General features: G+C 45.6%; 1 protein-coding gene across 2 annotated transcripts in view; it reads right to left on the reverse strand.

Moving 5' to 3' along the window:
• The window catches only part of ece2a (endothelin converting enzyme 2a), a 245,379-nt gene that overhangs the window by 104,870 nt on the left and 116,635 nt on the right, over positions 1-23,874 (reverse strand). For both annotated transcript variants that reach the window (XM_045693622.1, NM_001141389.2), the window contains 1 exon segment: positions 20,011-20,297. In XM_045693622.1, coding sequence (XP_045549578.1) covers positions 20,011-20,297 — 287 coding nt within the window.

The following is a 23,874-nucleotide window of genomic DNA, read 5'->3' on the forward strand; positions in this document are numbered from 1 at the left end:
CCAGAAACCTTCTCAATTAAAAGTGAACTACAAAGTAGCCTATGGCAACCAGGCAGAATCATGATTATTTGTACCAATCCTTGTTTTTCAAACTCCATCACAAACACCACTAACCAAACAAAAGTGTTAGTACATGCACACTTGAATTAAAGATGGAATCCACAGTAGGAGAAACAGCGTCATTGTCCGCCCCACAGCCGTTATGGTTTTGTTTTGTTGACGAGGCAGAGGTGGGGAGCGTTGTGCATCGAGCTACATGTGCTGCTGTTCTATCGCACGTGCAACGATGATGTCAGAGGGGAAAAACCTCTGCTGGTTGTTTGCAGTAACTTCTCTATTGTTGTAATATCCCAAACGGACATGGCAGTTTCACCACTAAGGATTCCAGCTTTAAAGGCTAACTACACAAAGAAATCTAATTTCCCAGACCTCAAAAGTGGTGTGGTTTAAGCACTGTTGTACTTACATCAAATGTTATTGTTTTTCTATTAAAAAAAATTGGTGATTTTGAGAGCGAAAACCTGAAAAGATTGGGGAAAATCACAATCCTTCAACCCCGTTCCTTTTTGCTGTGGTATCATTTTGGTATCGAGCAGGGGTGAAAGTAAGTCGGTACGGTCCGGTACTGTCACGCCTGCTGCCGCTCCCCCTCCCTGGCACTCGAGGATGCCAGGCTACCCGTCATTATACGCAGCTGCGCTCACCTGGACTCCATCACTTTGTTGATTACCCCTGTAGTTGATTACCCCTGATTACCCCTGTAGTTGAAGTCGGAAGTTTACATACACTTATGTTGGAGTCATTAAAACTCGTTTTTCAACCACTCCACAAATTTGTTGTTAACAAACTATAGTTTTGGCAAGTTGGTTAGGACATCTACTAGTACTTATTCCAACAATTGTTTTCAGAGAGATTATTTCACTTAAAATTCACTTTATCACGATTCCAGTGGGTCAGAAGTTTACATACACTAAGTTGACTGTGCCTTTAAGCAGCTTGGAAAATTCCTGAAAATTATGGCATGGCTTTAGAAGCTTCTGATAGGCTAATTGACATCGTTTCAGTCAATTGGAGGTGTACCTGTGGATGTATTTCAAGGCCTACCTTCAAACTCAGTGCCTCTTTGCTTGACATCATGTGAAAATCCAAAGAAATCAGCCAAGACCTCAGAAAAAAAATTGTAGCACTCCACAAGTCTGGTTCATCCTTGGGAGCAATTTCCCAAGGATGAGACGCATTCTGTCTCCTAGAAATGAGCATACTTTGGTGCGAAAAGTGCAAATCAATCCCAGAACAGCAAACGACCTTGTGAAGATGCTGGAGGAAACAGGTACAAAAGTATCTATATCCACAGTAAAACGAGTCCTATATCGACATAACTTGAAAGGCTGCTCAGCAAGGAAGAAGCCACTGCTCCAAAACCGTCATAAAAAAGCCAGACTACGGTTTGCAACTGCACATGGGACAAATATTGTAATTTATTGAGAAATGTCCTCTGGTTTGATGAAACAAAAATAGAACTGTTTGGCCATAATGACCATCGGTATGTTTGGAGGAAAAAGCCGAAGAACACCATCCCAACCGTGAAGCACGGGGGTGGCAGCATCATGTTGTTGGGGTAATTTGCTGCAGGAGGGACTGGTGCACTTCACAAAATAGATGGCATCATGAGGATGGAAAATGATGTGGATATTTTGAAGCAACATCTCAAGACATCAGTCAGGAAGTTAAAGCTGGGTCGCAAATGGGTCTTCCAAATGGACAATGACCCCAAGCATACTTCCAAAGTTGTGGCAAAATGGCTTAAGGACAACAAAGTCAAGGTATTGGAGTGGCCATCACAAAGCCCTGACCTCAATCCTATTGAAAATTTGTGGGCAGAACTGAAAAAAGCGTGTGCGAGGAAGAAGGCCTACAAACCTGACTCAGTTACACCAGCTCTGTCAGGAGGAATGGGCCAAAATTCACCCAACTTGTGGAAGGCTACCCAAAATGTTTGACCCAAGTTAAACAATTCAAAGGCAATGCTACCAAATATTAATTGAGTGCATGTAAACTTCTGACCCACTGGGAATGTGATGAAAGAAATAAAAGCTGAAATAAACAATTCTCTCTACTATTATTCTGACATTTCACATTCTTAAAATAAAGTGGTGTAACTAACTGGCTTAAGACAGGGAATTTTTACTAGGATTAAATGTCAGGAATTGTGAAAAACTGAGTTTAAATGTATTTGGCTAAGGTGTATGTAAACTTCTGACTTCAACTGTGCCTTAATAGAAAGGTGCTCAAGTAAAAGTGAAAGTCACCCAGTAAAATACTACTTGAGTAAAAATCTAAAAGTATTTGGTTTGAGAATATACTTAAGTATCAAAAGTAAATATAATTGCTAAAATATACTTAAGTGCTAAAAGTAAGAGTATAAATCACTTAAAATTCCTTATATTAAGCAAAGCAGACAGCACCATTTTCTTGTTTAAAAAATGTAGGGATAGTCAGGGGCACAGTCCAACACTCAGAGATTACTTACAAAATGTGCATGTGTGTTTTTGTGTGGCAGGCCAGGGGCAGTAGAGATGACCACATGTTCTCTTGGTAAGTGCGTGAATTTGACAATTTTCCTGTCCTACTAAGCATTCAAAATGTAACGAGTACTTTTGGTTGTGTAGGAAAATGTATGGAGTAAAAAGTACAATATTTTCTTTAGGAATGTAGTGAAGTAAAAGTAAAAGTTGTAAAAAAACATAAATAGTAAAGTAAAATACAGCTACCCCAAAAAACTACTTGAGTAATACTTTAAAGTATTTTTACTTAAGTACTTTACACCACTGACCATTACTGCATGTTAGAGGCTTGACCCATAAGTGAATGGACTTGTAAATGGGAGGTATAGCCTATCTTCCAAAATGCGATGTGGTTCGATAAGAATACAGAAATTTGCCAAGGCAGAGATGAGTGGACAACACAGAGGCGGGCGCCGGACAGCAGTGGACGCATAAATTCTGGCCTGATGACAGAAATCTCTTTCCATTGACCACTGGCTGAAAATATGTTGTGAGTGAATAACGTGCTCGGTAGCCTAGTAAAGGAGACCTTCGAGCATCATGACTGGTTGTGTTCATGCCACAATAAAAGGTAATACACTTTAAAGGTGAAATTACACTTTTTTATGACATGGCCCACAGAGATCCTATTGAATGAATAGGGATTCTATATTGAAGTCTATGATTAGGCCCACAGAGATCTTATTAAATGAATAGGGATTCTATATTGAAGTCTATGATTAGGCCCACAGAGATCTTATTAAATGAATAGGGATTCTATATTGAAGTCTATGATTAGGCCCACAGAGATCTTATTGAATGAATAGGGATTCTATATTGAAGTCTATGATTAGGCCCACAGAGATCTTATTAAATGAATAGGGATTCTATATTGAAGTCTATGATTAGGCTCACAGAGATCTTATTGAATGAATAGGGATTCTATATTGAAGTCTATGATTAGGCCATCCACAGTTGACAGTACTATACCTTCCACCATACTCTCCATTTCTAAACCCTATTGAAGAGTTTTTCTCTGCATGGCGGTGGAAGGTTTACGATCTCCAGCCCCAGGCTCAGGTACCCCTCATTCAGGCCATGGAGGACGCCTGTGACCAAGTCGACGCCGCAGCTATGCAAGAATGGATTCGACATTCAGACGGTTCTTCCCGCGTTGTCTTGCTAATGAGGATATTGCTTGGGATGTTGATGAAATTCTCTGGCCAGATCCAGCTAGGCGAAGAGATAATGTATAGTATGTTTACTGTAGTATTTTCTGTACAATATTGTCCGTTTTTTTCAGATTCTTTTTTGTTGTTGTTATTTACTGTAATTGTAACCTGTACTGGATACAGTATTTTACGTTTGTCTGTTTGCTGAGCTAACAGTGTTATGCACACTACTGTAGTAGCATGAAAACTGGGACATGTTTTGTTGTGATTCTCCATGTTCACATGTTGACTGATTTGGGTATATGGAGAGAAATAAATGATATTTTCCTCAGTCTGCAGCATTGGTCTTGTGTAGTGTTTGTATAGTTGCACTTTCTCTGTGTACTTCATTTACAGTACTCTAATCACTGACAATTAGACTTGCTAAAGGTGTTTTAGGTTAGCAACAGCAGTGTGTAACTGGTTCAAAAAGATTGAAGTCATATGAAATGTGTGTTTCATATGGTAACAAAATATTGTTTTTATGAAGTCGTGTATAGTTTTGACAAAAGTGTTCCATTTGGAAATGATCTGAAGTGTTGTGCTACTTTGGTGTAGTGTTTTGACAACCCGGGCCCTGTTTTCAAAATTGTGCTTAAAGAATTGGAAAAAAACTGTAATACAATTATATTCTCACAATAGTTCCCCTCAAACAGTAAACTAACTGCCTTTGTTTTGTCTCTTATTTTAGGTCAGGAGTTTCGGGGAAAAATAACAATACATTTTTTGATAGGATAACAAAGTAACAGACAGTGCACTATGGGTAAGCATATAAGGCCATAAACAGTTTTCTGCCAGAGTTCTCCGTACATGTGGATTATAATCCCAATCCTGGCCTCAGATTGAAGTGTGTGTGTGTGTGTGTGTGTGTGTCGTGAGACGAGGAGAGAAATCTGTCAGCAGTGTAATTTCAGATACCTTCCAACCAAAGTAATGAGGTACATAGATGAAATGACAGAGCTAAGGGATTGACTGGGTGTGTGTATTGCAGTGTTTTCGTGTGTGTGTGTGCATGTGACCGTGTGAGCCTGTATGTGCATGGAGCTGTGTGTGTGTTTGAGATAGGGAACAAAAGGATTGTGTCTGGCCCCAGGGCATCTCTATTCACTGTGCTCTCCTGCCACGAAAAACCCTAATGTTGGATTAAACAAGAACAGAGAGAGAGACGGGGGGTGGAGTGGAGGAAGAGAGAGAAAGAGAGGGGAGAAAGGGAGAGAGAGAGCGAAAGAGGGTTGCAGATAGGGAGAAGGGAGAGAGAGGAGGGAGAAAGAGTAGTGAGAGAGAAGAAAGGGATTGAGAGAAGAGAGAGAGGGGTGGGGAGAATTTTATACTCAAATAACTTAAGAAACTGTACACACATATAAACTCTTTCCATGACAGACTGACCAGGTGAATCCAGGTGAAAGATATGATCCCTTATTGATGTCACTTGTTAAATCCACTTCAATCAGTGTAGATGAAGGGAAGGAGACTGGTTAAAGAATCATTTTTAAGCCTCGAGACAATTGAGACATGAATTGTGTATGTGTGCCATTCAGAATGGTCCACCAGCCAAAGGAAATCCAGCCAACTTGACACAACTGTGGGAAGCATCCCTGTGGAACGCTTTCTGACACCTTGTCCATGCCCTGACGAATTGAGGCTGTTCTGAGGGCATAAGGCTGTGCAACTCAATATCAGGAAGGTGTTCCTAATGCTTGGTTTACTCAGTGTATAGTATACATGTATTATCTGTGTCCATATTGTGGCTGAATGGAGTTTCTAGTAGATACAGTAGACCAGATGGTTCAAGAGAAAATACCTGAATTAATGAAAAAAAGCATCTAATCAACAATGGCATTATTTTCAATTAACTCTAATGACTTTTTTCCCAACTGCCACCAGCTTGGCGCCAAAACATTCACAACAAAGACATTTTTGATATAGTAAAATAAATAAAAGTGTGGGGAAAAAATGATATAAATGTAATGCTGAAACCCTCACATTAAACATGCTATTCACTACGTTGATGGTTTATATTTAAGATAATGTTTTACAGCTTTGTTGTTCTCCTATATTTTCATGTTATTTGATTATTTATGTATTTTACATGTGATAAGGCCAAACAGAGGGGCAGATATAATTACAGACACCTGTGATAATCTGAAGTACCCAAAAGGCCACAAGTCATCTGATAAAATCGAGAAAAAAAAAGTTTAAAGTTACCAAAATTCAGGTGGTTTATTGGTTTACCTTGAAAGTTTCCAGTAATACACCATCCCTTTGCAACCTTAGGTGAGGAAGACAAAATGAAAAGTGAGAGGGAGACAGACAGACAGACAGAGAGAGAGAGAGAGAGAGAGAAAAAGACAGACAGACAGACAGACAGACAGACAGACAGACAGACAGACAGACAGACAGACAGACAGACAGACAGACAGACAGACAGACAGACAGACAGACAGGGGGGAGACTAAATGAAAAGTGAGAGAGAGAAACCCATATCCTAACGACTGAATCAACCATCATTTGACAACATGAACCTGAGACTATATACCGACTGAATAGCAATTACCTACGCTCCCTCTCCCTCATGTTGTTCTAGTGCTCTACTTTCTCCTCCTCTGCTGTAACTGAGGAAGAAGAGCGGGCTCATTAGGCAGTCACACACACACACACACACCCTCGCCCCCCCCCAAACACACACGGAGAGAGGAAGTGGGAAGAGAGGAATGAGGATAGAAAGTAGAGAGCCTATCTTCCCTCTCAAGGCTTCTGTAAGAATAAAAATACCTAGCCCTGTCTTCTACATGAAAAGACCGTGAACACACAGAGACAGTGTCCCGGCCCACAGAACCCCTCAACATGCAAGGGAAAGTCAGACCCCTGAACAGAATCTCTAGGAAGGACAGGACACATTTAGAATCCAGAGTTCAGGTCAGTTTTCTATTTTCCTTTCCATTATTGCAAAAAGAACACTCAAAAGACAACCACATGTAAATACAATGCCGACAACTACATCTACATGAATGAATCCTCCACATGAACACCTAGGACCAGCCCTGAACAGAGCAGTTGTAAACATACTAAACATAGCGTGGCAGAGCGGTTAGCCTAGCGGTTAGGAGCGTTGGACCAGTAACCGGAAAGTCGCTAGTTTGAATCCCCAAGCCGACAAGGTGGAAAATCTGTCAATGTGCCCTTCAGCAATGCACCTAACCCTAATTGCTCTGGATAAGAGCTTTTGCTAAATGACTCAAATGTAAGTGCAGTCCTGAACATGCTACTGTACGACAACAACATGTGACAAGTCATCCCTACTGGGGACATACATAACCAGATGGTAATTTCCCTTTCAGTTCTTGTGAGTTGAATTGACACGATTGACATGTTAGTTGAATTTACATCTGATTTCTCCATTTATATATATGCCCTGCACTTCTCTCCCTCTCTCTCTCCTTGACTCAACCTCCCATTTTCTGAGTGTTCAGGTATGGTGGGTTATATTCTCTCCATCTCTCTCCATGACTCAACCTCCCATTCTCTCAGTGTTCAGGTATGGTGGGTTATATTCTCTCCATCTCTCTCCATGACTCAACCTCCCATTCTCTGAGTGTTCAGGTATGGTGGGTTATATTCTCTCCATCTCTCTCCATGACTCAACCTCCCATTCTCTCAGTGTTCAGGTATGGTGGGTTATATTCTCTCCATCTCTCTCCTTTACTCAACCTCCCATTCTCTCAGTGTTCAGGTATGGTGGGTTATATTCTCTCCATCTCTCTCCATGACTCAACCTCCCATTCTCTCAGTGTTCAGGTATGGTGGGTTATATTCTCTCCATCTCTCTCCTTTACTCAACCTCCCATTCTCTCAGTGTTCAGGTATGGTGGATTATATTCTCTCCATCTCTCTCCTTTACTCAACCTCCCATTCTCTGAGTGTTCAGGTATGGTGGGTTATATTCTCTCCATCTCTCTCCATGACTCAACCTCCCATTCTCTGAGTGTTCAGGTATGGTGGGTTATATTCTCTCCATCTCTCTCCATGACTCAACCTCCCATTCTCTCAGTGTTCAGGTATGGTGGGTTATATTCTCTCCATCTCTCTCCATGACTCAACCTCCCATTCTCTCAGTGTTCAGGTATGGTGGGTTATATTCTCTCCATCTCTCTCCTTTACTCAACCTCCCATTCTCTCAGTGTTCAGGTATGGTGGATTATATTCTCTCCATCTCTCTCCTTTACTCAACCTCCCATTCTCTGAGTGTTCAGGTATGGTGGGTTATATTCTCTCCATCTCTCTCCATGACTCAACCTCCCATTCTCTCAGTGTTCAGGTATGGTGGGTTATATTCTCTCCATCTCTCTCCTTTACTCAACCTCCCATTCTCTCAGTGTTCAGGTATGGTGGGTTATATTCTCTCCCTCTCTCTCCTTTACTCAACCTCCCATTCTCTGAGTGTTCAGGTATGGTGGGTTATATTCTCTCCATCTCTCTCCATGACTCAACCTCCCATTCTCTCAGTGTTCAGGTATGGTGGGTTATATTCTCTCCATCTCTCTCCATGACTCAACCTCCCATTCTCTGAGTGTTCAGGTATGGTGGGTTATATTCTCTCCATCTCTCTCCATGACTCAACCTCCCATTCTCTCAGTGTTCAGGTATGGTGGGTTATATTCTCTCCATCTCCCTCCTTTACTCAACCTCCCATTCTCTCAGTGTTCAGGTATGGTGGGTTATATTCTCTCCATCTCTCTCCTTTACTCAACCTCCCATTCTCTCAGTGTTCAGGTATGGTGGATTATATTCTCTCCATCTCTCTCCTTTACTCAACCTCCCATTCTCTGAGTGTTCAGGTATGGTGGGTTATATTCTCTCCATCTCTCTCCATGACTCAACCTCCCATTCTCTGAGTGTTCAGGTATGGTGGGTTATATTCTCTCCATCTCTCTCCATGACTCAACCTCCCATTCTCTCAGTGTTCAGGTATGGTGGGTTATATTCTCTCCATGACTCAACCTCCCATTCTCTGAGTGTTCAGGTATGGTGGGTTATATTCTCTCCATCTCTCTCCATGACTCAACCTCCCATTCTCTCAGTGTTCAGGTATGGTGGGTTATATTCTCTCCTTCTCTCTCACACACTTGTCTTTTACTCTTCCCCTTCTTCCTTCCCTTCCAAATGTGGACAATATACTGCAGTGAGTGTGTTTGTGTTGTGACTGCTGCAGGGTCCCAGGCAGCCCACTTGACCTTGGGCTTTACGAGTGCTTCTGACTGCCTAACGATGCCAGTTGCCTTGGAAACCCTCAGGCCACATGAGTCGAGCGCAGACAGTGGCTCTGAGTAGCAACAGGGGGGTTTCTGTGTGTTTGCTTCCTTGCTTGCCTGTGTGTGTGTGTGTGTGTGTGTGTGTGTGTGTGTGTGTGTGTGTGTGTGCGTGCGCTCTGACTGTTTACAAATATCTTCTCTGATCTGCATGAAAAGCACACTGCACGCTTCTCAGAACATGATATAACATAGTTATTAGAGGAATAGCGCTGGTTAGCTATCCCACTAGCTACAGTATCTAATGTAACATAACAGGGCCTGGAGCTTTAGACAGAAACTGTATTGCCTCAAAATGATATGTATAATAAAACACTATTGTATTGACTATAAAAGTGATGGCAGATTATTCAGTACAGTGCTGGCAGATTATACAGTACAGTGATGGCAGATTATACAGTACAGTGCTGGCAGATTATACAGTACAGTGATGGCAGATTATACAGTACAGTGATGGCAGATTATACAGTACAGTGATGGCAGATTATACAGTACAGTGCTGGCAGATTATACAGTACAGTGATGGCAGATTATACAGTACAGTGATGGCAGATTATACAGTACAGTGATGGCAGATTCTACAGTACAGTGATGGCAGATTATACAGTACAGTGATGGCAGATTATACAGTACAGTGATGGCAGATTATACAGTACAGTGCAGGTGAAGTAATGTACATCCAACTAGTGGTAGGGTCTCCCTCAGAGTGGTAAATATTTAATGAAGGTCCTGACTTTCACATGACGTCTGTGTGTACTACATGACTACACAGCTTACTTGCTACGTAACACATAGGGTTGAGAAAGGATTTACGGAGAGTGAGGGAGAGAGAGAGAGAGGGAGAGAGAGAGAGAAAGGGAACGAGAGAGAGAACAAGAGAGAAATAGAAAGAGAATGAAAGAATGAGAGGGAGAGAGACAACAAGAGAGATTGAAGGCGAAAGAGAACTAGAAAGAGAATGAGAGAACGAATGATAGAGAGCAAGAGAGAATGAGAGAACAAGAGAGAGCGAGCGAGAGAACGAGAGAGAGCGAGCAATAGAATGAGAGAGAATGAGAGAGAGCGAGTGAGAGAATGAGAGAGAGAGAAAGAGAGAATGAGAGAGAATGAGAGAGAGAATGAGAGAGATAACTAAAGAATGAGAGAGAGAGTAAGAGAGAGAGAGAGCACAAGAGAGAGACAATGAGAGAGAGAAAGAACAAGAGAGAGAGCGACAGCGAGAGAAGAGTCCCCTAAGCAAGCTGGTCCTGGGGCTCTGTTCACAAACACAAACACACCCCACAGAGCCCCAGGACAGCAACACAATTAAACCCAACGAAATCATGAGAAAACTAAATTATAATTACTTGTCACATTGGAAAGAATTAACAAAAAAACTGAGCAAACTAGATTGCTATTTGGCCCTAAACAGAGAGTACACAGTGCCAGAATACCTGACCATCGTGACTGACCCAAACTTAAGGAAATCTTTGACTATGTACAGACTCAGTGAGCATAGCCTTGCTATTGACAAAGGCCGCCATAGCCTGTCTTCTCTTGAGAGCCAGGTCTGCCTATGTGCACACTGCCTACAAAATGAGGTGGAAACTGAGCTTCACTTTCTAACCTCCTGCCAAATGTGTGACCATATTAGAGACACATACACTGCTCAAAAAAACAAAGGGAACACTTAAACAACACAATGTAACTCCAAGTCAATCACACTTCTGTGAAATCAAACTGACCACTTAGGAAGCAACACTGATTGACAATAAATTTCACATGCTGTTCTGCAAATGGAATAGACAACAGGTGGAAATTATAGGCAATTAGCAAGACACCCCCAATAAAGGAGTGGTTCTGCAGGTGGTGACCACAGACCACTTCTCAGTTCCTATGCTTCCTGGCTGATGTTTTGGTCACTTTTGAATGCTGGCGGTGCTTTCACTCTAGTGGTAGCATGAGACGGAGTCTACAACCCACACAAGTGGCTCAGGTAGTGCAGCTCATCCAGGATGGCACATCAATGCGAGCTGTGGCAAGAAGGTTTGCTGTGTCTATCAGCGTAGTGTCCAGAGCATGGAGGCGCTACCAGGAGACAGGCCAGTACATCAGGAGACGTAGAGGAGGCCGTAGGAGGGCAACAACCCAGCAGCAGGACCGCTACCTCCGCCTTTGTGCAAGGAGGAGCAGGAGGAGCACTGCCAGAGCCCTGCAAAATGACCTCCAGCAGGCCACAAATGTGCATGTGTCTGCTCAAACGGTCAGAAACAGACTCCATGAGGGTGGTATGAGGGCCCGACGTCCAGAGGTGGGGGTTGTGCTTACAGCCCAACACCGTGCAGGACGTTTGGCATTTGCCAGAGAACACCAAGATTGGCAAATTCACCACTGGCGCCCTGTGCTCTTCACAGATGAAAGCAGGTTCACACTGAGCACGTGACAGACGTGACAGAGTCTGGAGACGCCGTGGAGAACGTTCTGCTGCCTGCAACATCCTCCAGCATGACCGGTTTTGCGGTGGGTCAGTCATGGTGTGGGGTGGCATTTCTTTGGGGGGGCCGCACAGCCCTCCATGTGCTCGCCAGAGGTAGCCTGACTGCCATTAGGTACCGAGATGAGATCCTCAGACCCCTTGTGAGACCATATGCTGGTGCGGTTGGCCCTGGGTTCCTCCTAATGCAAGACAATGCTAGACCTCATGTGGCTGGAGTGTGTCAGCAGTTCCTGCAAGAGGAAGGCATTGATGCTATGGACTGGCCCGCCCGTTCCCCAGACCTGAATCCAATTGAGCACATCTGGGACATCATGTCTCGCTCCATCCACCAACGCCACGTTGCACCACAGACTGTCCAGGAGTTGGCGGATGCTTTAGTCCAGGTCTGGGAGGAGATCCCTCAGGAGACCATCCGCCACCTCATCAGGAGCATGCCCAGGCGTTGTAGGGAGGTCATACAGGCACGTGGAGGCCACACACACTACTGAGCCTCAAATTGACTTGTTTTAAGGACATTACATCAAAGTTGGATCAGCCTGTAGTGTGGTTTTCCACTTTAATTTTGAGTGTGACTCCAAATCCAGACCTCCATGGGTTGATAAATTGGATTTCCATTGATTATTTTTGTGTGATTTTGTTGTCAGCACATTCAACTATGTAAAGAAAAAAGTATTTAATACGATTATTTCATTCATTCAGATCTAGGATGTGTTATTTTAGTGTTCCCTTTATTTTTTTGAGCAGTGTATTTCCCTCAGATTACACAGACCCAGAATTTTTTTTAAAAACAAATCCCATATCTACTGGGTGAAATACCACAGTGTGTCATCACAGCAGCAAGAAGTGTGGCCTTTTGCCACAATGAAAGCGCAACATGTGAAGAACAAAAACAATTGTAAATGCAACCCATATTTATGTAGATTTTTTTTGTGTGGACACGGAGTGCAAAGACAAAGTGAATTACTCCAATCCGCTTAATCACTGGCAGAGGGGGCTGGTGTGTGAAACTAAGTTAAAGATGGTTTAGTGTATGTGTGTGTGTGTGTGTGTGTGTGTGTGTGTGTGTGTGTGTGTGTGTGTGTGTGTGTGTGTGTGTGTGTGTGTGTGTGTGTGTGTGTGTTAGAGACGTGGAGATAGCTGATACGCTATAGGTCAGTCCCTCAATTGTTCACTGGTTCAGTATGACATCACCACGTCAGACTCTCCAAAGGGGAGGGGGAGATCATGTGACACTATGAGGTAATAATCCCAGTCAGTTGTCCTCTTCTCCCTCCCAGCATCTAATTCACACCTTAAAGTGGACTAAAGACACTGTCCCTGCCGTGGCGCACCTTAAAGTGGACTAAAGACACTGTCCCTGCCGTGGCGCACCTTAAAGTGGACTAAAGACACTGTCCCTGCCGTGGCGCACCTTAAAGTGGACTAAAGACACTGTCCCTTCCGTGGCGCACCTTAAAGTGGACTAAAGACACTGTCCCTGCCGTGGCACACCTTAAAGTGGACTAAAGACACTGTCCCTGCCGTGGCGCACCTTAAAGTGGACTAAAGACACTGTCCCTGCCGTGGCACATCCTTAAAGTGGACTAAAGACACTGTCCCTGCCGTGGCACACCTTAAAGTGGACTAAAGACACTGTCCCTGCCGTGGCGCACCTTAAAGTGGACTAAAGACACTGTCCCTGCCGTGGCACATCCTTAAAGTGGACTAAAGACACTGTCCCTGCCGTGGCACACCTTAAAGTGGACTAAAGACACTGTCCCTGCCGTGGCGCACCTTAAAGTGGACTAAAGACACTGTCCCTGCCGTGGCGCACCTTAAAGTGGACTAAAGACACTGTCCCTGCCGTGGCACATCCTTAAAGTGGACTAAAGACACTGCCCCTGCCGTGGCACACCTTAAAGTGGACTAAAGACACTGTCCCTGCCGTGGCACACCTTAAAGTGGACTAAAGACACTGTCCCTGCCGTGGCACACCTTAAAGTGGACTAAAGACACTGTCCCTGCCGTGGCACATCCTTAAAGTGGACTAAAGACACTGTCCCTGCCGTGGCGCACCTTAAAGTGGACTAAAGACACTGTCCCTGCCGTGGCGCACCTTAAAGTGGACTAAAGACACTGTCCCTGCCGTGGCGCACCTTAAAGTGGACTAAAGACACTGTCCCTGCCGTGGCACACCTTAAAGTGGACTAAAGACACTGTCCCTGCCGTAGCGCACCTTAAAGTGGACTAAAGACAATGTCCCTGCCGTGGCACATCCTTAAAGTGGACTAAAGGTTAGCGATGAAAAGTGTTAGTCATAGCGGATATCCCACCAAAGGGTTGCCATAGCAACAGAGAGTGATTCATGGAGCATGTCAGGCTTTCACACCTCAGCACGCCGCTGCCTCTCTCTGCTCTGAGTGAGTGACTGAGAGAGAGAGAGAGAGAGAGAGAGAGAGAGAGAGAGAAAAGTGATACTGTATAAAAGTGTTGCATCATGCAACTGTGAGTAAGTGTGTGTATATGTGCGTGTGAAAAGAATGTGTACATTGAGTGTGTAGACATTGAGTGTGTAGACATTGAGTGTGTAGACATTGAGTGTGTAGACATTGAGTACTCAACCAATATGTCCTGGTGAATTCCATAAACCACCTGTGTGTTTCTCCCTGTTTGTATCTTTCTCACACCCATACCCATGGTTGTAGGATGGTTGTGATGTGGTTAGGGGATGGTTGTGATGTGGTTAGGAGATGGTTGTGATGTGGTTAGGAGATGGTTGTGATGTGGTTAGGGGATGGTTGTGATGTGGTTAGGAGATGGTTGTGATGTGGTTAGGGGATGGTTGTGATGTGGTTAGGGGATGGTTGTGATGTGGTTAGGAGATGGTTGTGATGTGGTTAGGAGATGGTTGTGATGTGGTTAGGGGATGGTTGTGATGTGGTTAGGGGATGGTTGTGATGTGGTTAGGAGATGGTTGTGATGTGGTTAGGGGATGGTTGCGATGTGGTTAGGGGATGGTTGCGATGTGGTTAGGAGATGGTTGTGATGTGGTTAGGAGATGGTTGTGATGTGGTTAGGGGATGGTTGTGATGTGGTTAGGGGATGGTTGTGATGTGGTTAGGGGATGGTTGTGATGTGGTTAGGAGATGGTTGTGATGTGGTTAGGGGATGGTTGCGATGTGGTTAGCGGATGGTTATCAGCCTCCTTATAGTGGATTAAGTTCCATTCTTCGTCTACTTTACTTCAAAACTACTACGGTTTGGTATGTTTCAGTCCTGTTGTTCCACCAGTGGTCATGAAGGGAGGGAGATGAAGAGATGAAGCTGGATAAGACTATTGGGACAGCATGGTTCTCTCTACCCCCACCTCTTACTCCCTTTTCATCACTCTTGCTCGATCCGCCTCTCTGTCCCGTTTTGCTCCAGTCTACTGTTTAACTCTCTCCTGTGTTACTACAGTCTACTGTTTAACTCTCTGCTGTGTTGCTTCAGTCTACTGTTTAACTCTCTCCTGTGTTACTACAGTCTACTGTTTAACTCTCTGCTGTGTTACTACAGTCTACTGTTTAACTCTCTGCTGTGTTACTACAGTCTACTGTTTAACTCTCTCCTGTGTTACTACAGTCTACTGTTTAACTCTCTCCTGTGTTACTACAGTCTACTGTTTAACTCTCTCCTGTGTTACTACAGTCTACTGTTTAACTCTCTCCTGTGTTACTACCGTCTACTGTTTAACTCTCTCCTGTGTTACTACAGTCTACTGTTTAACTCTCTCCTGTGTTACTAGTCTACTGTTTAACTCTCTCCTGTGTTACTACAGTCTACTGTTTAACTCTCTCCTGTGTTACTACAGTCTACTGTTTAACTATCTCCTGTGTTACTACAGTCTACTGTTTAACTCTCTCCTGTGTTACTACAGTCTACTGTTTAACTCTCTCCTGTGTTACTACAGTCTACTGTTTAACTCTCTCCTGTGTTGTTACAGTCTACTGTTTAACTCTCTCCTGTGTTACTACAGTCTACTGTTTAACTCTCTCCTGTGTTGTTACAGTCTACTGTTTAACTCTCTCCTGTGTTACTACAGTCTACTGTTTAACTCTCTCCTGTGTTACTACAGTCTACTGTTTAACTCTCTCCTGTGTTGTTACAGTCTACTGTTTAACTCTCTCCTGTGTTACTACAGTCTACTGTTTAACTCTCTCCTGTGTTACTACAGTCTACTGTTTAACTCTCTCCTGTGTTACTACAGTCTACTGTTTAACTCTCTGCTGTGTTGCTTCAGTCTACTGTTTAACTCTCTCCTGTGTTACTACAGTCTACTGTTTAACTCTCTCCTGTGTTGCAACAGTCTACTGTTTAACTCTCTCCTGTGTTACTACAGTCTACTGTTTAACTCTCTCCTGTGTTACTACAGTCTACTGTTTAACTCTCTCCTGTGTTGTTACAGTCTTCCGTTTAACTCTCTCCTGTGTTACTACAGTCTACTGTTTAACTCTCTCCTGTGTTGTTACAGTCTACTGTTTAACTCTCTCCTGTGTTACTACAGTCTACTGTTTAACTCTCTCCTGTGTTGTTACAGTCTACTGTTTAACTCTCTCCTGTGTTACTACAGTCTACTCTGTTTTGCCAGCCCTCTGCTGACACCGTTTTGTGAGTTTCCTATTTTTGCAACCACTTGCCTTAATGTTCTTTTTGCTTTTATGATGAAACATTCTCAAAACAGACTAGATGAAAGTGTGCTCCACTTTCCCCCTCCCTCACTACCTCCCTCCCTCCCTCGTTCGCTACCTTCCTTCCTCCCTCGCTACCTTCCTCCCTCACTACCTCCCTCCCTCCCTCGTTCGCTACCTTCTTCCCTCGCTACCTTCCTCCCTCGCTACCTCCCTCCCTCGTTCGCTACCTCCCTCCCTCCCTCATTCGCTACCTTCCTCCCTCCCTCCCTCCCTCCCTCCCTCCCTCCCTCCCTCCCTCCCTCCCTCCCTCCCTCCCTCCCTCCCTCCCTCGTTCGCTACCTTCCTCCCCTCCCTATCACACTGGCGCACTGCTCATTAGCTTTCTGTCAGTTTTGGTTTCTGTCTCCCGCTCGCTCTCTTTCTCTCTCGTTCTCTCCCTTTCTCTCTCTTTCTCTCTCGTTCTCTCTCCTTCTCTCTCGTTCTCTCCCTTTCTCTCTCTCTTTCTCTCTCGTTCTCTCTCGTTCTCTCCCTTTCTCTCTCGTTCTCTCTCGTTCTTTCCCTTTCTCTCCCTTTCTCTCTCGTTCTCTCCCTTTCTCTCTCGTTCTCTCCCTTTCTCTCTCGTTCTCTCCCTTTCTCTCTCTTTCTCTCTCTTTCTCTCCCTTTCTCTCTCTTTCTCTCTCTTTCTCTCTCGTTCTCTCTCGTTCTCTCTCGTTCTCTCTGTCTGCATCCTCCTCTGTCACATAGTTTCACTCTTCCAATTCTGGTACCTGTCTCCCCTTTTTGACAATGTCCACATCTCTCCCTACATATTTCACTCCCTCCCTTTCTCTCGCATCCCTCTCCCCCCTCCCTTCCTCTTTCTGAGAGGGGTGTTTGTGTTCCACTATGATCAAAGAAGATTCTATACAGCCACCCAAACGCACGCACACAGGAGTATACACACTCATTACCAAGCTCTCACAAGCACACACACACATTTGGGTTGAATCGTGACAGCTGTGCTTCTGCAGAGGAATGGGAGAGGTAGTGGGGCGAGAAAAAAACAAACAGGAAGAGACGGACCGGAAGAGACAGACAGGAAGAGACAGACAGGAAGAGACAGACAGGAGGAGACAGACAGGAGGAGACAAACCGGGAGGAGACAGACAGGAGGAGACAGACAGGAGGAGACAGACAGGAAGAGACAGACAGGAGGAGACAGACAGGAGGAGACAGACAGGAAGAGACAGACAGGAAGAGACAGACAGGAAGAGACAGACAGGAAGAGACAGACCGGGAGGAGACAGAAAGGAGGAGACAGACAGGAAGAGACAGACAGGAAGAGACAGACAGGAGGAGACAGACAGGAGGAGACAGACAGACAGGAGGAGACAGACAGGAAGAGACAGACCGGGAGGAGACAGACAGGAGGAGACAGACAGACAGGAGGAGACAGACAGGAAGAGACAGACCGGGAGGAGACAGACAGGAGGAGACAGACAGGAAGAGACAGACAGGAAGAGACAGACAGGAAGAGACAGACAGGAAGAGACAGACCGGGAGGAGACAGAAAGGAGGAGACAGACAGGAAGAGACAGACAGGAAGAGACAGACAGGAGGAGACAGACCGGGAGGAGACAGACAGGAGGAGACAGACAGGAAGAGACAGACCGGGAGGAGACAGACAGGAAGAGACAGACAGGAAGAGACAGACAGGAGGAGACAGACCGGGAGGAGACAGACAGGAAGAGACAGACCGGGAGGAGACAGACCGGGAGGAGACAGACAGGAAGAGACAGACCGGGAGGAGACAGACCGGGAGGAGACAGACAGGAAGAGACAGACCGGGAGGAGACAGACAGGAGGAGACAGACAGGAAGAGACAGACAGGAGGAGACAGACAGGAAGAGACAGACAGGAAGAGACAGACAGGAGGAGACAGACAGGAAGAGACAGACCGGGAGGAGACAGACAGGAAGAGACAGACAGGAAGAGACAGACCGGGAGGAGACAGACAGGAAGAGACAGACAGGAGGAGACAGACAGGAAGAGACAGACAGGAAGAGACAGACAGGAGGAGACAGACAGGAGGAGACAGACAGGAGGAGACAGACAGGAAGAGACAGACCGGGAGGAGACAGACAGGAAGAGACAGACAGGAAGAGACAGACAGGAAGAGACAGACAGGAAGAGACAGACCGGGAGGAGACAGACAGGAAGAGACAGACCGGGAGGAGACAGACAGGAAGAGACAGACAGGAAGAGACAGACAGGAAGAGACAGACCGGGAGGAGACAGACAGGAAGAGACAGACCGGGAGGAGACAGACAGGAAGAGACAGACAGGAAGAGACAGACAGGAAGAGACAGACCGGGAGGAGACAGACAGGAAGAGACAGACAGGAAGAGACAGACAGGAAGAGACAGACAGGAAGAGACAGACCGGGAGGAGACAGACAGGAAGAGACAGACCGGGAGGAGACAGACAGGAAGAGACAGACAGGAAGAGACAGACAGGAAGAGACAGACAGGAAGAGACAGACAGGAAGAGACAGACCGGGAGGAGACAGACAGGAAGAGACAGACCGGGAGGAGACAGACAGGAAGAGACAGACCGGGAGGAGACAGACAGGAAGAGACAGACAGGAAGAGACAGACAGGAAGAGACAGACAGGAAGAGACAGACCGGGAAGAACAATGTTGAGGGGAGCTGAGAAAGTGTACTGCACCTACACTAACCCTGCTCCAATGACACATGAAGACACACACACACAATACTAACACAACTCAGGGGGACGTAGCAGGAGTAGATTAGGGAGGTGAGAGAGGCAGTAAATACAAGTGGAGAAGGAGAGGAGGAGAGAGAGGAGGTGAGGGGGGAGCTGAGAGAGAAGGTGAGAGAGGAGTGTTAGAGGAGGTGAAAGAAGAGGTGAGAGAGGAGGTGAGAGAGGTGAGAGAGGAGCTGAGAGAGGAGGTGAGAGAGGAGGTGAGAGAGGAGATGAGAGGAGCTGAAAGAGGAGGTGAGAAAGGAGGTGAGAGAGGCAGTAAATACAAGTGGAGAAGGAGAGGAAGAGAGAGAGGAGGTGGGGGAGGAGCTGAGAGAGAAGGTGAGAGAGGAGTGTTAGAGGAGGTGAAAGAGGAGTTGAGAGGTGAGAGAGGAGATGAGAGGAGATGAGGGAGGAGGTGAGAGAGGAGGTGAGAGAGATGAGAGGAGCTGAGAGAGGAGGTGAGAGAGGAGATTAGAGGAGCTGAGAGAGGAGGTGAGAGAGGAGATGAGAGGAGCTGAGAGAGGAGGTGAGAGAGGAGATGAGGGAGGAGCTGAGAGAGGAGGTGAGAGAGGAGATTAGAGGAGCTGAGAGAGGAGCTGAGAGAGGAGATGAGAGGATGTGAGAGAGGAGATGAGAGGATGTGAGAGAGGAGATGAGAGAGGAGATGAGAGGATGTGAGAGAGGAGATGAGAGCAGCTGAGAGAGGAGCTGAGAGAGGAGATGAGAGGATGTGAGAGAGGAGATGAGAGAGGAGATGAGAGGAGATGAGAGAGGAGGTGAGGGTGGAAGAGAGAGGAGGAATGAAATAGTGGAGTGAGGGAGTGAAAGAGGAAGAGACTGCACCATTATAAGATAGGCAGCTGGAAACAGGCCCTGTGACTGACTGAGTTCAGATGGAGTTTTTCTAAAAGAGGAGAGAGAGCATCTTCCCATCTGTCCACCAGTCCTCTGTTTCATCCTCCTTTAATTCGCCTGCTGTCTGAACAGACAGGCCAATAATTCAGGTCTCTGCTAAAAACAAACAGAGGGTGTGTCTGTGTGTGCATGTGCATGTGCACGTGTATACTTCTTCTTACCTCCCTGAGTACCTGGTCAATGAGACAGGCAGTCTCCGAGGACACCTTCCAGGGGTCCTTCTCTTCCACCAGCATGGCGTCCAGGGTGCCCTTCTCCAGGACCACGTCGTATGAGGCGTCCGTGAAGGAGAGTTGGCGCGCGTCCATCTGGTGCCAGGTCATACCCGGGCATGTGGCATCATGCCTGGCACTCATGGTGTGGATGCACACAGAGGAGTAGTCTATGTTGGTGATGGAGTGGTAGCCAGCATCGTACATGTCACTGCTCATAGAGCTGTTACCACAACCTAGGAGAGGAGAGGAAACAATCGTCAATTTCCTGATCAGTAAAGCCTAATCAATGCAACGCCATGGAAACGTGAGCTGTCATAAACCACACCGTCATGTTGGCCTGAAGACAAGAGGGAAGTACACTGCTCAAAAAAATAAAGGGAACACTTAAACAACACATCCTAGATCTGAATGAAAGAAATAATCTTATTAAATACTTTTTTCTTTACATAGTTGAATGTGCTGACAACAAAATCACACAAAAATAATCAATGGAAATCCAATTTATCAACCCATGGAGGTCTGGATTTGGTGTCACTCAAAATTAAAGTGGAAAACCACACTACAGGCTGATCCAACTTTGATGTAATGTCCTTAAAACAAGTCAAAATGAGGCTCAGTAGTGTGTGTGCCTCCACGTGCCTGTATGACCTCCCTACAACGCCTGGGCATGCTCCTGATGAGGTGGCGGATGGTCTCCTGAGGGATCTCCTCCCAGACCTGGACTAAAGCATCCGCCAACTCCTGGACAGTCTGTGGTGCCATGTGGCGTTGGTGGATGGAGCGAGACATGATGTCCCAGATGTGCTCAATTGGATTCAGGTCTGGGGAACGGGCGGGCCAGTCCATAGCATCAATGCCTTCCTCTTGCAGGAACTGCTGACACACTCCAGCCACATGAGGTCTAGCATTGTCTTGCATTAGGAGGAACCCAGGGCCAACCGCACCAGCATATGGTCTCACAAGGGGTCTGAGGATCTCATCTCGGTACCTAATGGTAGTCAGGCTACCTCTGGCGAGCACATGGAGGGCTGTGCGGCCCCCCAAAGAAATGCCACCCCACACCATGACTGACCCACCGCCAAACCGGTCATGCTGGAGGATGTTGCAGGCAGCAGAACGTTCTCCACGGCGTCTCCAGACTCTGTCACATTTGTCACGTGCTCAGTGTGAACCTGCTTTCATCTGTGAAGAGCACAGGGCGCCAGTGGCGAATTTGCCAATCTTGGTGTTCTCTGGCAAATGCCAAACGTCCTGCACGGTGTTGGGCTGTAAGCACAACCCCCACCTGTGGACGTCGGGCCCTCATCCCACCCTCATGGAGTCTGTTTCTGACCGTTTGAGCAGACACATGCACATTTGTGGCCTGCTGGAGGTCATTTTGCAGGGCTCTGGCAGTGCTTCTCCTGCTCCTCCTTGCACAAAGGCGGAGGTAGCGGTCCTGCTGCTGGGTTGTTGCCCTCCTACGGCCTCCTCCACGTCTCCTGATGTACTGGCCTGTCTCCTGGTAGCGCCTCCATGCTCTGGACACTATGCTGACAGACACAGCAAACCTTCTTGCCACAGCTCGCATTGATGTGCCATCCTGGATGAGCTGCACTACCTAAGCCACTTGTGTGGGTTGTAGACTCCGTCTCATGCTACCACTAGAGTGAAAGCACCGCCAGCATTCAAAAGTGACCAAAACATCAGCCAGGAAGCATAGGAACTGAGAAGTGGTCTGTGGTCCCCACCTGCATAACCACTCCTTTATTGGGGGTGTCTTGCTAATTGCCTATAATTTCCACCTGTTGTCTATTCCATTTGCACAACAGCATGTGAAATTTATTGTCAATCAGTGTTGCTTCCTAAGTGGACAGTTTGATTTCACAGAAGTGTGATTGACTTGGAGTTACATTGTGTTGTTTAAGTGTTCCCTTTATTTTTTTCAGCAGTATATTTATCAATGACATCACCATAGGTTGATTAGAAACATGCGTTCAGTCAATCTATCACTTGTAATGAAGGGACATAATCAATCTAACCAGCACATAGACAGAATGAAGAGAAGCATCTTTCTCTCAGTTTACAGGGAGTCTATGGTAGGAGAAAGGCATGAGAGGCAGGAAGTAGTGGGGGTAGTGTCCTTCACTAGCTCTATGTCTGACAACACAACAGGAAGTAGTGGGGGTAGTGTCCTTCACTAGCTCTATGTCTGACAACACAACAGGAAGTAGTGGGGGTAGTGTCCTTCACTAGCTCTATGTCTGACAACACAACAGGAAGTAGTGGGGGTAGTGTCCTTCACTAGCTCTATGTCTGACAACACAACAGGAAGTAGTGGGGGTAGTGTCCTTCACTAGCTCTATGTCTGACAACACAACAGGAAGTAGTGGGGGTAGTGTCCTTAACTAGCTTTATGTCTGACAACACAACAGGAAGTAGTGGGGGTAGTGTCCTTCACTAGCTTTATGTCTGACAACACAACAGGAAGTATTATAGAAGAGCCTAGAGGAAGGAAATCCAAGGGTATTGCAGTTAAGATAGTGAATGATCTCTCTAATGGTCTTCCTACTACTTCAGACAGAAATTAACCACACACCTAAAGTGCTTTAAATAATCATTGGAACACACTTTAGCCAAAAGGTGTCTCTCACACACACACACACACACACACACACACACACACACACACACACACACACACACACACACACACACACACACACACACACACACACACACGTTTGACTGCACCATACTGATGCAGCATGATTGATGGCTTCATTACAAGCAAGGGAGTCCTCCCCGTGACAAATCATCTAAACATCTAGGCCTCGTTTCCCAGCTGTGATGTAACTTAAAGGATTACTTCTGGATTTTGGCAATGAGGCCCTTTATCTACCTCCCAAGAGGCAGATGAACTTGTGGATACAATTTTAATGTCTCTGTGTCCAGTATGAAGTTACTTTTGCAAGCAGCTTCCTTCAAACAGCACACAGAGACGTACAAACGGTATCCACGCGTTCATCTGACTGGGGAAGTAGATAAAGGGCCTGAAGTATCTTTTCAAGTACTATGATGATCATACTAGATGTATCATTACTTACCAGACAACTTTTTAACAGTGTTTCCCAAACAAGCAGGTAGAGAGAAAGTTCGCAGTACGTCGTTAGACAATGTGTCAACACGGATAGGATTGAAAGAAAAGAAGCGGTGCTCTCGGATCAGCCTTCTCCACTCAAATCGTACCTTAACATTCAAATGATTCTGAAATACTGACGACGGATCAGCTCCTAGAGAGATATTACCACCTATGGCTGCAAATAGGCTTTAGAGGTGGCTTATCATGCTTAACCAATAATAATGCACTAAATCACATACTGGGCACGTCATTGGTCGCATGTTGTCACACATCATGAACCACATTGAGGAAAAAAATTACAGACAGTAGCCTAGTCGCAAAATAGAACTCAATTGATTGAACATGAAATTGATTTCAATATGATTGTAAAAGCCTATATGGGTCCATATAGCCTATGCATCTTTTAATGCAGTCATCTCGGTTCTCATTTGAAGCATCATTTTCTTGCAAATACTTGACTTTGTAGTCAACTTCGTTCTGAAGTTATCGTCAGTCACAATAAGACAGATGGCCTAAACATCTTGATTCTATGTTAAGTGGAGATCTGTGGATGATTCCAATGAAGGCTCAGGGAAACACTTCGGCTACTAAAGATACATTGTAAGAAGACTAACGATGATCTGAACACTACGAATGCTCTGGGAACGAGGCCCTGTTTAATTAAGCTAGGCCCTCCCCTCCTGGGGCAA

The sequence above is a fragment of the Salmo salar genome, chromosome ssa14, assembly GCF_905237065.1.
Source record: "Salmo salar chromosome ssa14, Ssal_v3.1, whole genome shotgun sequence".
Lineage (NCBI taxonomy): Eukaryota > Metazoa > Chordata > Actinopteri > Salmoniformes > Salmonidae > Salmo > Salmo salar.